General features: G+C 47.6%; 1 protein-coding gene across 1 annotated transcript in view; it reads right to left on the reverse strand.

The window, feature by feature from the left end:
• ITGB5 (integrin subunit beta 5) overlaps nucleotides 1-12941 on the reverse strand; it is a 55521-nt gene extending 42580 nt beyond the window's left edge. The window contains exons 1-4 of the mRNA XM_056536937.1: nucleotides 12775-12941; nucleotides 8718-8809; nucleotides 3869-4076; nucleotides 1591-1840 (exon numbers count right to left, since the gene is read on the reverse strand). Coding sequence (XP_056392912.1) covers nucleotides 1591-1840; nucleotides 3869-4076; nucleotides 8718-8809; nucleotides 12775-12838 — 614 coding nt within the window. The 5' untranslated portion in view covers nucleotides 12839-12941. The remainder of the gene's footprint in view (nucleotides 1-1590; nucleotides 1841-3868; nucleotides 4077-8717; nucleotides 8810-12774) is intronic.
• Nucleotides 12942-18233: the final 5292 nt, after the last annotated feature.

Consider the following 18233-nt stretch of genomic DNA (forward strand, 5'->3'; position numbering starts at 1 on the left):
CACGGCGGGCCCAGCGTCATAGTGAAGCCGGGACCCGCCTCTAATAGCGCGCGGCACCGCGCGCTATTAACCCTTTAGCCGCGCGCTCAGAGGTGAGCTGCGCGGCTAAAAGCGAAAGTGAAAGTTGCCGGCTAGCTCAGTCGGGCTGTTCGGGATAGCCGCGGCTAATCGCGGCATCCCGAACAGCTGACAGGACAGCGGGAGGGCCCCTACCTGCCTCCTCGCTGTCCAATCGCCGAATGACTGCTCAGTGCCTGAGATCCAGACATGAGCAGTCATGCGGCAGAATCATCGATCACTGGTTTCTTATGAGAAACCAGTGATCAATGATGAAGATCAGTGTGTGCAGTGTTATAGGTCCCTATGGGATAACAATGATCAGTATAAGAGATCAGTGTGTGCGGTGTTATAGGTCCCTATGGGATAACAATGATCAGTGTGTGCAGTGTTATAGGTCCCTATGGGATAACAATGATCAGTGTGTGCAGTGTTATAGGTCCCTATGGGACCTATAACACTGCAAAAAAAAAAAAAAAAGTGAAAAAAAAGTGAAGATCATTTAACTCCTCCCCTATTAAAAGTTTGAATCACCCCCCTTTTCCAATTAAAAAAAAAAAAACACAGTGTAAATAAAAATAAACATATATGGTATCACCGCGTGCGGAAATGTCCGAATTATAAAAATATATCATTAATTAAACCGCTCGGTCAATGGCGTGCACGCAAAAAAAATTCCAAAGTCCAAAATAGTGCATTTTTGGTCACTTTTTATATCATTTAAAAATGAATAAAAAGCGATCAATAAGTCCTATCAATGCAAAAGTTGTACCGTTAAAAACTTCAGATCACGGCGCAAAAAATGAGCCCTCATACCGCCCCATACAAGGAAAAATAAAAAAGTTATAGGGGTCAGAAGATGACCATTTTAAACGTATACATTTTCCTGCATGTAGTTATGATTTTTTCCAGAAGTCTGACAAAATCAAACCTATATATGTAGGGGATCATTTTAATCGTATGGACCTACAGAATAAATATAAGGTGTCATTTTTACCAAAAATGTACTACGTAGAAACGGAAGCCCCCAAAAGTTACAAAACTGCGGTTTTTTTTTTCAATTTTGTCACACAATGATTTTTTTTTCTGTTTCACCGTAGATTTTTGGGCAAAATGACTGACGTCATTACAAAGTAAAATTGGTGGCGCAAAAAATAAGCAATTTATATGGATTTTTAGGTGCATAATTGAAAGAGTTACGATTTTTTAAAGGCAAGGAGCAAAAAACGAAAATGCAAAAACGGAAAAACCCCCGGTCCTTAAGGGGTTAAACTTTCTGGAGCCAGTTGATATATATAAAAAAAAAGTTTTTCCCTGGATAACCCCTTTAAATGAAGACAATTAACTGTAGCTACACCAGGAGGGAACCTCCAGCTATTGCAAAACTACAACTCCCAGCATGCCCGGACAGCCGTTGGCTGTCCGGGCATGCTGGGAGTTGTAGTTTTGCAACAGCTGGAGGAACACTGGTTGGGAAACACTGTACTAATGTGATGTTCACGTGACTATGGGACCCTCCCACCATCCACTCACCCAGTGCAGGGGTTGTTCTGGTATTTGGGAGCGGTGTAAGAGAACGGGGAGACGTTCTTATCCACGAAGGTGCCGAACCCCAGGCGGAAGTTGCTGGTCAGTTTTGCCATCTCGGCGGCCAATCTTGTCCCTAAATTCCGAATGGTATCCAAATCGTCCTTCATTGACAGCGATAAGTCCATCAGGTAGTACAGATCCACCGGGTAGTCCTCCACCTGCCGCACATGCACCTTAAAAGAGGCTGCCGCACCTGCAGGGGGCAACATGTCGATGCACAGCTTTAAATTACAAAAGAAATCTCATCTCCATTATTTAACCCCCCCCATAACATACTGTACCCCCCCCCCCCCCCCCAGAGCCCTCCCGTGCATAACCACACCCTCACCCATGCTTAAAGGGATACTACGGTAGAATTTTTTTATTTTATTTTTATTTTTTATGAACTGGTGCCAGAAAGTTACACAGATTTGTAAATTACTTCTATTAAAAAAATCTTAATCCTTTTAGTACTTTTTAGCAGCTGTATGCTACAGAGGAAATTCTTTCATTTTTGAATTTCTTTTTTGTGTTGTCCACAGTGCTCTCTGCTGACACCTCTGTCCGTGTCAGGAACTGTCCAGAGCAGCATAGGTTTGCTATGGGGATTTTCTCCTGCTCTGGACGGTTCCTGATATGGGCATCAGGTGTCAGCAGAGAGCTCTGTGGACAACACAAAAATAGAAATAAAAAAAATAAAGATTTTCCTCTGTAGCAAACAGCTGCTAAAAAGTAGTGAAAGGATTAAGATTTTTTAACAGAAGTAATTTACAAATCTGTTTAACTTTCTGACACCAGTTCATTTAAAAAAAAAAAAAAAAGTTTCCACCGGAGTACCCCTTTAAACCTTTTTATTCCAATCTCTCCCTTCTTTCTTCTAAATTACCCAACTTGCTCATCATGGCCTCGCCCATGCTTACAATAGCCCCTCCCTCTGCACACAATCCCTCCCATGCTTACAAAAAAAAAAAGTCTCACCTTTTTAGCCCCCAAAAAGGTGTTTGAAAAGCCGAAAGCCAAAAATCAATTTGCATAACTCTCACTGACTCTAATGGGAGTGGGGTAAAGGGCGTAGCCCCTCCATGTATCTTCTGGAAGTTATTGAAAGTTACACACATTTTGGGCTTCCTGATCACCTCTGGAGGCCACAAATGGGCCGGGAAGCTAAAAATCTAAAAAGTCACCCAAACACATCCATCACTCATGCTTACACATACTCCAGTTTCACCCTCTTCCTGACTTACCCCACTTTCTCATCATGACCCCTCCCCTGCTTACAATAGCCCCTCCCTCTGCCCAATCCTTCCCTCCCATGCCTAAATACTTTACTCACCCACATCCCTCACACATGCTTAAACCTCAGTCATCTAAATCTCCCTCCCTTCTGACTTACCCCACTTCATCGTAACCCCACCCTTGCTTACAATAGCTCCTCCCCCTGCCCACTCCATTCCTTCTATGCCTTAATCTTAGACTTCACTTAACCACATTGCTACTCATGCTTAAACCTCCTTACTCTAATCTTGCTCTACTCCCTTCTGACTTACCATATTTTCTCATCATGACCCTACCCTTTCTTACAATACCACCTCCCTCAGCCCACTTTCCCTCCCATGCTTAATCTAAGACTTCACTCATTCCTCATCATGATCCCACCCATGCTTACAATGGTTCCTCTACCCACTCCTTCCCTCCCATGCTTAGCCTAAGACTTTACTCATGTTTACACCTCCCTCGTCTTAAAGTGCTTACTCATCTGAGTATGTCCTTCAGACTTTCCCCCACTTCATCATGACCCCATCCATGCTTACAATAGCCCTCCCTCTGCCCACTCCCTTACTCACCTATATCTAAGACTTCACTCATCCACATCCCTCCCTCATGCTTACACACCTCCTTACTCCAATTTTACCCTCTTTCTGACTTACCCCTTATTCTTACAATAGCTCCTCCTACTGCCCACTCCTTCCCTCCCATGCTTAACCTAAGACCTCACTTTCGCTTACACCTCTACTCACTGTCTTCCAGTGCTTACTCACCCAAATACTACACCCTTCTGACTTACTCCACTTCCTCACATCATGACCCCGCCCCTGCTTACCATAGCTCCTCCCTCTGGCCACTATCCCTCCTACGCTTACCCTTCTTACTCCTTTCTGTTGCAGTGTATACAGGTTATCGGTTACAGAGTTACTCTCAGAGGGTGCTCCCTATATATAAGGATTGTCACATGACCACTTACCTGGCCGCAGAGACAGCGAGAGACTCTGTGGGGTCACCTGGATGATGTCGGACTGTGATGACCCGGACCCCTTGCTGCTGAGGGGGAGGTTCCTGGTCACAGTGACTCTACTCTTGGGGCCCTCGATAAAATCCACAGAGCAGCCTTTACTTATCAGATTTGTCGTCAAATCGCAGCGTGAGGTCACCGTGTGAGGCGCCCCGAAAACCTGCAGGAAGGAAAGAAAAACTGGGGTCAGACAGCGGCGTCAACTTCTCCCCCTACACCCCCCCCCCCCCCGTGTTGATCATGAAAGATTAAAAAACAGGTAAACCCTACAGCCATCACAGCACCCTCTGGGAGGTCCCCCAGCTTTCCAAGAAAACGACAACTGACTGACAGAGGTTGTCCAAAATCAAAGATCGGCGGCCCAGTTTTACGATTGCAAGTGCACAACAATTCTGGTGCAACTTGTGCCAAAAAAACGGTCTTGTGACTTTCTCCACATTTTCCAATTCTGCTATATTCAAAATGTTGGCGCACAATTCTGCTTTGAAGTCAACTACCAGTTGGTCTCCAAACTGTTGCCCTCCAGAGGTTGCAAAACTACAATTCCCAGCATGCCCGGACAGCCAACGGCTGTCCGGGCATGCTGGGAGTTGTAATTTTGCAACAGCTTTAGTAAAACTGGGCCATGGCTGTCAATGTGTCTGGTATCCACCTAAACAGGGCTGCATTGTAACAAAAGACACAACCACAAGCTGGGGGGGGGGGCGCCGTTTCGTTCTAATTCTGGATAACCCCCTTCAATAATTGTCATTTTATAGTCAACAAGATGGACACTGTGTATACAGAAAGCACTCCATATGGGGGATTATGGGGGGGGGGGGGGGGGGGGGGGTGCGGTATTGGATCACTCCAGCAGATGGTTATTACATTGTATCAGCGTTACTATTTGAGAATTAATCGGATAAGATTTGGCGCCGCAGGGTCACTGTTTCTGTCACTGTAGCATATATCCATCATGAAGGCGGTGAAGCACCAAGTGGGGACGCTCCCAAAAAAATAAAAAAAGAAAAAGAAAATAAGAAAAAGAAAAAAAAAAGTACACAAAAAAAAGCTAAAATATACAAAAATAAAACGCACACACAAAAAATAACTAAAAAAAAACCAAAGAATAAATAACAAAAAGAACAAAACAGTAAAAAGAAACAAAAATAAAAAAAACTAATAAAAACAGCAAAAATAAATAAAAACATTTTTCACAAAAACAACAAAAAATAAATAAAAGTAACCCTCTTCAAGTACTGAAAATCTACACTAAATCATCCAAGATGATGCGGTTAGTGGTCTGACCGATACAGAACACGTCTAAAACCATAAAAATCAAACCTTAACCAAACACCAGGGATCGTTGCGTGGAGCGCGGAGGGGGAAGTCCCAATATTATTACTGAATATTATAAGAATCGTCTGATGGGGTCCGAGCTTCCTTTATATCTATAGCAGTTCCATGTGAGGAGTGTAGGACCTAAGGTGGTCCCTGGGCTGGTTGGTTGGGGGGGGGGGGGGGGGGGAGAAGACACCTGTAAGAATCTGACGACATGCTGCTAACTGGTTGGCTCCCAGAGATCAATCGGATCCCCTCCTCTCCGCAGCTGGGGGGTCATTCACAGGTTACTGTGACCATCGGCACCCCTCACCCCTTCGTCTTCCCGCATGTAACGCTAACATGTGACAGTGCACTAGAAAAGCCCAGACCCCCCCCCCCCCCCCGTAGATACATTGGGGGGGGGGGAGATTTATCAAAACCCATCTAGAGGATAAAGTTGCCCAGTTGCCCATAGCAACCAATCAGATCGCTGCTTTCATTTTTAACAAGGCCTCTGCAAAATGAAAGAAGCGATCTGATTGGTTGCTATGGACAACTGGGCAACTTTTCCTTTTCACAGGTTTTGATAAATCTACCCCCCCCCCCCATTGTATCCAGAGTTGCGTCACATGATTTACATTGAACGTAAACCTGTAAGGCAGCATTCACATCATGATTGTATAATGAACGGGGAAAGGCACGGGCCCAGCACGGACACGGCAGCTGACGCTTTTTAAATTCTCCCACCGAATTTGGCTGCCGTACGCCTTAAATGCTATGTTAATGCAGCCTAACATTTACAGAGGACAGAGAAAAAAATAAACAAATAAATCAAATTAATTAAATGATTTAATCACTTAATAATAAATATAAATAATATGTGTTAATAATAATATGTATTTTTATTAATATAAATAATATGTATTTTTATAAATATTATAATATGTATTTTTATAAATATAAATATTATAATATGTATTTTTATAAATATAAATAATATAATATGTATTTTTATAAATATAAATAATAATAATTAAATCAAATAAAAAAAAAACGTTGTGGCTTAAATATGACAAAACTGCACCAAAATGTTGGCGCACAGTTCTGCTTTAATGTCAACTAATAGTTGGTCTACCCAGCAGTCACCAAACTGTGGGGACTCCAGATGTTGCAAACTACAACTCCCAGCATGCCCGGACAGCCAACGGCTGTCCGGACATGCTGGGAGTTGTAGTTTTGCAAATTGTGGAGGACCACAGTTTGGAGACTGCTGAATACGCCAAATTTCAGTTTTAATGTTACTATAATTATACTGTCCATTGACAGTAAAAAAAAAAAAGAAAAAAAATTAAAATTATATTATTTATCGTTTTAAATGCAAAAGTTTTTTGTATGCAGCAAAATTAAACCGACTAACGGAAACAGTAAAAAACTAAAATGTAGCATAAAAATAAAAATAAAAGAGAGTGGCGGGGCAATACTGCGAGATAGATACAAGAAGCGGCGCCGCACGTTCGTCGGCAGTCACGTGTGACGAGACAGCTGGTGGGTTTTCTTCCACAACATGTGCAGCGCAGCCAGAGAAGAACCACAACAACACGGGAGAACAGAGGCGACACACCGCAGCGCTCCGCGGGCGACCGCATGGGACGTGACATCAGCCGATCCAGACGGCGCCCCCATGAGTTTAGCGCTTTATTTCTCACAATGTTCACCACCGTCTATGACCCATGACATCTGACCTACGACAAGTCTGCAGGAGATATGTACAGATTTGCGTTTGTTGCAGCTGCTGTTGCGTTTTACGCATTTTTATCCGTAACCGCGCAACGTACACAACGAAAACCTGCCGACGATACGAAAGGGGATCTACAGGTACAACCGAAAGACAGAGGAGATTCTGCCCTCAGACGACCCGCGCTGAGAGGTCGCGACCTGACCTGCAATTCTAGCGGTTACTTACCTCCTGGGAGCACCAGGCACACTACAGGGAGCAGTAATGCTGAGGATGATGGGGGAGTAGTAGTATTTACCTCCTGGGAGCACCAGGTGCACTACAGGGAGCAGTAATGCTGAGGATGATGGGGGAGTAGTAGTAGTAGTTACCTCCTGGGAGCACCAGGTGCACTACAGGGAGCAGTAATGCTGAGGATGATGGGGGAGTAGTAGTAGTATTGGTTACCTCCTGGGAGCACCAGGCACACTACAGGGAGCAGTAATGTAGAGGATGATGGGGGAGTAGTAGTAGTAGTTTTCGTTACCTCCTGGGAGCACCAGATGCACTACAGGGAGCAGTAATGCTGAGGATGATGGGGGAGTAGTAGTATTTACCTCCTGGGAGCACCAGGTGCACTACAGGGAGCAGTAATGCTGAGGATGATGGGGGAGTAGTAGTAGTAGTTACCTCCTGGGAGCACCAGGTGCACTACAGGGAGCAGTAATGCTGAGGATGATGGGGGAGTAGTAGTAGTATTGGTTACCTCCTGGGAGCACCAGCCACACTACAGGGAGCAGTAATGCTGAGGATGATGGGGGAGTAGTAGTAGTTACCTCCTGGGAGCACCAGGTGCACTACAGGGAGCAGTAATGCTGAGGATGATGGGGGAGTAGTAGTAGTAGTTACCTCCTGGGAGCACCAGGTGCACTACAGGGAGCAGTAATGCTGAGGATGATGGGGGAGTAGTAGTAGTATTGTTTACCTCCTGGGAGCACCAGGCACACTACAGGGAGCAGTAATGTAGAGGATGATGGGGGAGTAGTAGTAGTAGTAGTAGTAGTAGTTTTCGTTACCTCCTGGGAGCACCAGATGCACTACAGGGAGCAGTAATGCTGAGGATGATGGGGGAGTAGTAGTAGTAGTAGTTACCTCCTGGGAGCACCAGGCACACTACAGGGAGCAGTAATGTAGAGGATGATGGGGGAGTAGTAGTAGTAGTTACCTCCTGGGAGCACCAGGCACAGTACAGGGAGCAGTAATGCTGAGGATGATGGGGAAGTAGTAGTAGTATTGTTTACCTCCTGGGAGCACCAGGTGCACTACAGGGAGCAGTAATGCTGAGGATGATGGGGGAGTAGTAGTAGTTACCTCCTGGGAGCACCAGGCACACTACAGGGAGCAGTAATGCTGAGGATGATGGGGGAGTAGTAGTAGTAGTATTGGTTACCTCCTGGGAGCAGTAATGCTGTGGATGATGGGGGAGTAGTAGTAGTTACCTCCTGGGAGCACCAGACACTACAGGGAGCAGTAATGCTGAGGATGATGGGGGAGTAGTAGTAGTAGTAGTATTGGTTACCTCCTGGGAGCAGTAATGCTGTGGATGATGGGGGAGTAGTAGTAGTTACCTCCTGGGAGCACCAGACACTACAGGGAGCAGTAATGCTGAGGATGATGGGGGAGTAGTAGTAGTAGTATTGTTTACCTCCTGGGAGCACCAGGTGCACTATAGGGAGCAGTAATGCTGAGGATGATGGGGGAGTAGTAGTAGTAGTAGTAACTTACCTCCTGGGAGCACCAGGCACATTGCGGATGGATGAGCAGACAGTCCTGACAGGAGGTGACGCTGACACTGCGGCTGCTGCAGATGTTCACACCTGGGGGGAGAATCAGGAGTGGGGTGAGCTGAACCCCAAATATCAATATCACCCCCACCCCCAACAAACACCCGCTGTCCTGTAAATTACATCCAGCACAGCAGAGCCGAATACAACACCCCACAACATCCAGCAGAGCAGAGCCGAATACAACACCCCACAACATCCAGCACAGCAGAGCCGAATACAACACCCCACAACATCCAGCACAGCAGAGCCGAATACAACACCCCACAACATCCAGCACAGCAGAGCCGAATACAACACCCCACAACATCCAGCACAGCCGAATACAACACCCCACAACATCCAGCACAGCAGAGCCGAATACAACACCCCACAACATCCAGCACAGCAGAGCCGAATACAACACCCCACAACATCCAGCACAGCAGAGCCGAATACAACACCCCACAACATCCAGCACAGCAGAGCCGAATACAACACCCCACAACGTCCAGCACAGCAGAGCCGAATACAACACCCCACAACGTCCAGCAGAGCCGAATACAACACCCCACAACGTCCAGCACAGCAGAGCCGAATACAACACCCCACAACGTCCAGAACAGCAGAGCCGAATACACCCCCCAACATTCAGCACAGCAGAGCCGAATACACCCCCCAACATCCAGCAAAGCAGAGCCGAATACAACACCCCCCAACATCCAGCACAGCAGAGCCGAATACAACACCCCCCAACATCCAGCACAGCAGAGCCGAATACAACACCCCCCAACATCCAGCACAGCAGAGCCGAATACAACACCCCCCAACATCCAGCACAGCAGAGCCGAATACAACACCCCACAACATCCAGCACAGCAGAGCCGAATAAAACACCCCACAACATCCAGCACAGCAGAGCCGAATACACCCCACAACATCCAGCACAGCAGAGCCGAATACAACACCCCACAACATCCAGCACAGCAGAGCCGAATACAACACCCCACAACATCCAGCACAGCAGAGCCGAATACAACACCCCACAACATCCAGCACAGCAGAGCCGAATACAACACCCCACAACATCCAGCACAGCAGAGCCGAATACAACACCCCACAACATCCAGCACAGCAGAGCCGAATACAACACCCCACAACGTCCAGCACAGCTGAGCCGAATACAACACCCCACAACGTCCAGCACAGCAGAGCCGAATACAACACCCCACAACATCCAGAACAGCAGAGCCGAATACACCCCCCAACATTCAGCACAGCAGAGCCGAATACACCCCCCAACATCCAGCAAAGCAGAGCCGAATACAACACCCCCCAACATCCAGCACAGCAGAGCCGAATACAACACCCCCCAACATCCAGCACAGCAGAGCCGAATACAACACCCCCCAACATCCAGCACAGCAGAGCCGAATAAAACACCCCCCAACATCCAGCACAGCAGAGCCGAATACACCCCACAACATCCAGCACAGCAGAGCCGAATACACCCCACAACATCCAGCACAGCAGAGCCGAATACAACACCCCACAACATCCAGCACAGCAGAGCCGAATACACCCCACAACATCCAGCACAGCAGAGCCGAATACACCCCACAACATCCAGCACAGCAGAGCCGAATACACCCTACAACATCCAGCACAGCAGAGCCGAATACAACACCCCCCAACATCCAGCACAGCAGAGCCGAATACAACACCCCACAACATCCAGCACAGCAGAGCCGAATACAACACCCCACAACATCCAGCACAGCAGAGCCGAATAAAACACCCCCCAACATCCAGCACAGCAGAGCCGAATACACCCCACAACATCCAGCACAGCAGAGCCGAATACAACACCCCACAACATCCAGCACAGCAGAGCCGAATACACCCCACAACATCCAGCACAGCAGAGCCGAATACACCCTACAACATCCAGCACAGCAGAGCCGAATACAACACCCCCCAACATCCAGCACAGCAGAGCCGAATACACCCCACAACATTCAGCACAGCAGAGCCGAATACACCCTACAACATCCAGCACAGCAGAGCCGAATACAACACCCCACAACATCCAGCACAGCAGAGCCGAATACAACACCCCACAACGTCCAGCACAGCAGAGCCGAATACAACACCCCACAACATCCAGAACAGCAGAGCCGAATACACTCCCCAACATTCAGCACAGCAGAGCCGAATACACCCCCCAACATCCAGCACAGCAGAGCCGAATACAACACCCCCCAACATCCAGCACAGCAGAGCCGAATACAACACCCCACAACATCCAGCACAGCAGAGCCGAATACAACACCCCACAACATCCAGCACAGCAGAGCCGAATAAAACACCCCCCAACATCCAGCACAGCAGAGCCGAATACAACACCCCACAACATCCAGCACAGCAGAGCCGAATACAACACCCCACAACATCCAGCACAGCAGAGCCGAATACACCCCACAACATCCAGCACAGCAGAGCCGAATACACCCTACAACATCCAGCACAGCAGAGTCGAATACAACACCCCCCAACATCCAGCACAGCAGAGCCGAATACACCCCACAACATCCAGCACAGCAGAGCCGAATACACCCTACAACATCCAGCAGAGCCGAATACAACACCCCACAACGTCCAGCACAGCAGAGCCGAATACAACACCCCACAACGTCCAGAACAGCAGAGCCGAATACACCCCCCAACATTCAGCACAGCAGAGCCGAATGCACCCCCCAACATCCAGCAAAGCAGAGCCGAATACAACACCCCCAAACATCCAGCACAGCAGAGCCGAATACAACACCCCCCAACATCCAGCACAGCAGAGCCGAATACAACACCCCCCAACATCCAGCACAGCAGAGCCGAATACAACACCCCCCAACATCCAGCACAGCAGAGCCGAATAAAACACCCCCCAACATCCAGCACAGCAGAGCCGAATACACCCCACAACATCCAGCACACAGAGCCGAATACAACACCCCACAACATCCAGCACAGCAGAGCCGAATACACCCCACAACATCCAGCACAGCAGAGCCGAATACACCCCACAACATCCAGCACAGCAGAGCCGAATACAACACCCCACAACATCCAGCACAGCAGAGCCGAATACAACACCCAGAACAGCAGAGCTGAATACACCCCCCAACATTCAGCACAGCCGAATACACTCCCCAACATCCAGCACAGCAGAGCCGAATACACCCTACAACATCCAGCACAGCAGAGCCGAATACACCCTACAACATCCAGCACAGCAGAGCCGAATACACCCCTCAACATCCAGCATAGCGGAGCTAAATACACCCCTCAACATCCAGCATAGCGGAGCTAAATACACCCCACAACATCCAGCACAGCAGAGCCGAATACACCTGACTATAAACACCGCACAGTATATTTGCATGCACCCTATGACACTCGGCAGAGCTGTATACACCCTATGACACCCGGCAGAGCTGTATACACCCTATGACACCAGGCAGAGCTGTATACACCCTATGACTCCCGGCAGAGCTGTATACACCCTATGACTCCCGGCAGAGCTGTATACACCCTATGACACCCGGCAGAGCTGTATACACCCTATGACACCCGGCAGAGCTGTATACACCCTATGACACCCGGCAGAGCTGTTACACCCTATGACACCCGGCAGAGCTGTATACACCCTATGACACCCGGCAGAGCTGTATACACCCTATGACTCCCAGCAGAGCTGTATACAACCTATGACTCCCAGCAGAGCTGTATACAACCTATGACTCCCAGCAGAGCTGTATACAACCTATGACTCCCAGCAGAGCTGTATATACCCTATGACACCCGGCAGAGCTGTATACAACCTATGACTCCCAGCAGAGCTGTATACAACCTATGACTCCCAGCAGAGCTGTATACACCTGAGTATCATCACTTTCACAGACAAAGTTCTCCAGACAAAGTTCCTGAGGCCCCTCCCCCGCCCGGGTCCCTTCGCCTCTCACCCGCGGGTGTGTGCGGGGCGCAGAAGAGCAGCAGGGCGCCGAGCAGCAGCAGTCCCCGGGTCATGGTGCCGTGCACACCGCGCTCACAGGCCGCAGAAGCTCATCCTCCGGGACGAGGCCATAACAGCCGGAGCCCTCAGTGTGAGCGCCGGAGAGCAAGCCCCGCCCACCCGAACACAAGCCACACCCAGCACCAATAACACCCCGCCCAATCCCTCGAAAGACACGCCCTCTTAACTCCTTCTGATGGGGGAGCGCCGTGTCCTCACTCAGGTATTAACCCCCTGATGCCCGGCTGTAATTCCTCCGTGATGACAGATGAGCCGCTGTATAACCTGAGGAAAGTGATGAAAATCCTGCAGAAGGTGAAAAAACTCAAAGACAGCGCCATCTGCTGGACGGACATAGTACGTGATCGGTCACTTAGCACAAATATCATTGATGGGATAACACCCCAATACCATGACAGGATAACACCCCAATACCATGACTGGATAACACCCCAATACCATGACAGGATAACACCCCAATACTATGACTGGATAACACCCCAATACCATGACAGGATAACACCCTAATACCATGACAGGATAACACCCCAATACCATGACTGGATAACACCCCAATACCATGACTGGATAACACCCCAATACCATGACAGGATAACACCCTAATACCATGACTGGATAACACCCCAATACCATGACTGGATAACACCCCAATACCATGACAGGATAACACCCCAATACCATGACTGGATAACACCCTAATACCATGACAGGATAACACCCCAATACCATGACAGGATAACACCCCAATACCATGACAGGATAACACCCCAATACCATGACAGGATAACACCCTAATACCATGACTGGATAACACCCAATACCATGACAGGATAACACCCCAATACCATGACAGGATAACACCCTAATACCATGACGGGATAACACCCCAATACCATGACTGGATAACACCCCAATACCATGACAGGATAACACCCCAAAACCATGACTTGATAACACCCCAATACCATGACTGGATAACACCCCAATACCATGACTGGATAACACCCCAATACCATGACTGGATAACACCCCAATACCATGACAGGATAACACCCAATACCATGACTGGATAACACCCTAATACCATGACTGGATAACACCCCAATACCATGACTGGATAACACCCAATACCATGACAGGATAACACCCAATACCATGACTGGATAACACCCCCAATACCATGACAGGATAACACCCCAATACCATGACTGGATAACACCCAATACCATGACTGGATAACACCCCCAATACCATGACAGGATAACACCCCAATACCATGACTGGATAACACCCCACATGACAGGATAACAACCTAATACCATGACTGGATAACACCCCAATACCATGACTGGATAACACCCCAATACCATGACAGGATAACACCCCAATACCATGACAGGATAACACCCTAATACCATGACTGGATAACACCCCAATACCATGACTGGATAACACCCCAATACCATGACAGGATAACACCCCAATACCATGACAGGATAACACCCTAATACCATGACAGGATAACACCCCAATACCATGACAGGATAACACCCCAATACCATGACAGGATAACACCCCAATACCATGACTGGATAACACCCCAATACCATGACTGGATAACACCCCAATACCATGACAGGATAACACCCCAATACCATGACAGGATAACACCCCAATACCATGACAGGATAACACCCCAATACCATGACAGGATAACACCCCAATACCATGACAGGATAACGCCCCAATACCATGACAGGATAACACCCCAATACCATGACAGTATAACACCCCAATACCATGACTGGATAACGCCCCAATACCATGACAGGATAACACCCCAATACCATGACAGGATAACACCCTAATACCATGACAGGATAACACCCCAATACCATGACAGGATAACACCCCAATATCATGACTGGATAACACCCCAATATCATGACAGGATAATACCCCAATACCATGACAGGATAACACCCCAATACCATGACTTGATAACACCCCAATATCATGACAGGATAACACCCTAATACCATGACTGGATAACACCCAATACCATGACAGGATAACACCCCAATATCATGACTGGATAACACCCCAATATCATGACAGGATAACACCCCAATACCATGACAGGACAACACCCTAATACCATGACAGGATAACACCCTAATACCATGACAGGATAACACCCCAATATCATGACTGGATAACACCCCAATACCATGACAGGATAACACCCCAATACCATGACAGGATAACACCCCAATACCATGACAGGATAACACCCTAATACCATGACAGGATAACACCTCAATACCATGACAGGATAACACCCTAATACCATGACTGGATAACACCCCAATACCATGACTGGATAACACCCCAATACCATGACAGGATAACACCCCAATACCATGACAGGATAACACCCTAATACCATGACTGGATAACACCCTAATACCATGAAAGGATAACACCCTAATACCATGACAGGATAACACCCTAATACCATGACTGAATAACACCCAATATCACGACAGGATAACACCCTAATACCATGACTGGATAACACCCTAATACCATGACAGGATAACACCCCAATATCATGACAGGATAACACTCCAATATCATGACAGGATAACACCCTAATACCAAGACAGGATAACACCCCACATGACAGGATAACACCCCAATATCATGACAGGATAACACCCCAATGCAATGACAGGATAACACCCCAATACCATGACAGGATAACACCCCTGTGGTGACCCAGTACAGGAGATGTTGCCCCGTACCCTTGTTGTCCTGTCAGGCAGCCTCCTTCAGTGTCCCCAGGGCCCCTTGCACCTGTTTCCCCCCTGTACATATGTTCTGCAGTGTATTGTATTATAAAGTGTGTTGTATCTTTAAGAGTTATACCATGTGATATGTCATGTGATTGTTACCCAGGAGGGAGCAGTGATCAGGTGACCCAAAGAGTGACCTATGGGCTCCCTGCTAGTCTCCCCCATATAAGCCCTGGGTGGAGCTTCTCTCTCTCTTCTGCTGAGGTCCAGTGCAGTCTTGTCTAGTGTGTGTGTCCAGAGAGTTGGAGACCTCAAAGTCCAGTCCTGCAGCCGCCATCAAGTCAAGTAAGATAAAGTCACAGCTTTATGAGTCAAGTCAGTCCCTGTCATCTGTCAGGTCAGCGTGGTCTGCATTCAATTGTCCAGTCCTACTACAAGTCCCAGCAAGCCCTTAAGGTCTCTACGTCACTGGTCACCTCCTTGGGCCCTGGCTGAACTGTATAGACTTTACCATCTGTCTACCCTCAGTAAAGCTGCCGTTGTCCGTAACTTGGCGTTGGAGTCATTATTACCCCGTTCCTAGCCCAGGATCCAGCGGTATACCTTCGGGTGGTTATAGGCTAAACCACGCCCTGGTGTCACAAATACAAGGGGTTAATGCCATCTGCCCCTAGGGTGACAACATCTTCCCTCATTACACCCCGCTACCACACCCCCATACTGTGACTGGATAACACCCCCATACTGTGACTGGATAACACCCCAATACCGTGACTGGATAACACCCCAATACCATGACTGGTTAACACGCCAATACCATGACTGGATAACACCCCCATACTGTGACTGGATAACTCCCTCATATCATGACTGGAAAACAGCCCCATACAGTGACAGGATAACACCCCCCTTCCGTGACTGGATAACACCCCATTACCTTGACTGGATAACACCCCCATACTGTGACTGGATAACTCCCTCATATCATGACTGGATAACTCCCCCATACCGTGACTGGATAACACCCCAATACCATGACTGGATAACTCCCTCATATCATGACTGGATAACTCCCCCATACCGTGACTGGATAATACCCTAAATCATGACTGGACAATACTCCCACTCTATGACTGGACAACACCTTCATTCTATGACTGGACAACACCCCCATTCTATGACTGGACAACACCTTCATTCTATGACTGGACAACACCTTCATTCTATGACTGGACAATACTCCCACTCTATGACTGGACAACACCTTCATTCTATGACCGGACAACACCCCCATTCTATGACTGGACAACACCTTCATTCTATGACTGGACAACACCTTCATTCTATGACTGGACAACACCTTCATTCTATGACTGGACAACACCCCCATTCTATGACTGGACAACACCTTCATTCTATGACTGGACAACACCTTCATTCTATGACTGGACAACACCTTCATTCTATGACTGGACAACACCTTCATTCTATGACTGGACAACACCTTCATTCTATGACTGGACAACACCTTCATTCTATGACTGGACAACACCTTCATTCTATGACTGGACAACACCTTCATTCTATGACTGGACAACACCTTCATTCTATGACTGGACAACACCTTCATTCTATGACTTAACAACACCTTCATTCTATGACTGGACAACACCTTCATTCTATGACTGGACAACACCTTCATTCTATGACTGGACAACACCTTCATTCTATGACTGGACAACACCTTCATTCTATGACTGGACAACACCTTCATTCTATGACTGGACAACACCTTCATTCTATGACTGGACAACACCTTCATTCTATGACTGGACAACACCTTCATTCTATGACTGGACAACACCTTCATTCTATGACTGGACAACACCTTCATTCTATGACTTAACAACACCTTCATTCTATGACTGGACAACACCTTCATTCTATGACTGGACAACACCTTCATTCTATGACTGGACAACACCTTCATTCTATGACTGGACAACACCTTCATTCTATGACTGGACAACACCTTCATTCTATGACTGGACAACACCTTCATTCTATGACTGGACAACACCTTCATTCTATGACTGGACAACACCTTCATTCTATGACTGGACAACACCTTCAAATGGGTACTGGATAACAGCTCCATATCGTGACTAGACAACACCCCCCATACTGTGTCTGGACAACACCTCTATATCGTAACTGGACAACACCTCCTTATCGTGACTGGACAACACCCCCCATACTGTGACTGGACAACACCTCCATATCGTGACTGGATAACACTTCCATATCATGACTGGACAACACCCCCAATACTGTGACTGGACAACACTTCCATATCGTGACTGGACAACACTTCCATATCGTGACTGGACAACACTTCCATATCGTGACTGGACAACACTTCCATATCGTGACTGGACAACACTTCCATATTTCGTGACTGGACAACACTTCCATATCGAGACTAGACAACACCTTCATTTCGTGACTGGACAACACCTCCATATTGTGTCAGGACAACACCTCCATATCATTGCCCCCCTCCCCCGAGATTGCTGCCCCCCGCCCCCTA

Source organism: Hyla sarda, chromosome 8, assembly GCF_029499605.1.
Source record: "Hyla sarda isolate aHylSar1 chromosome 8, aHylSar1.hap1, whole genome shotgun sequence".
Classification (NCBI taxonomy): domain Eukaryota; kingdom Metazoa; phylum Chordata; class Amphibia; order Anura; family Hylidae; genus Hyla; species Hyla sarda.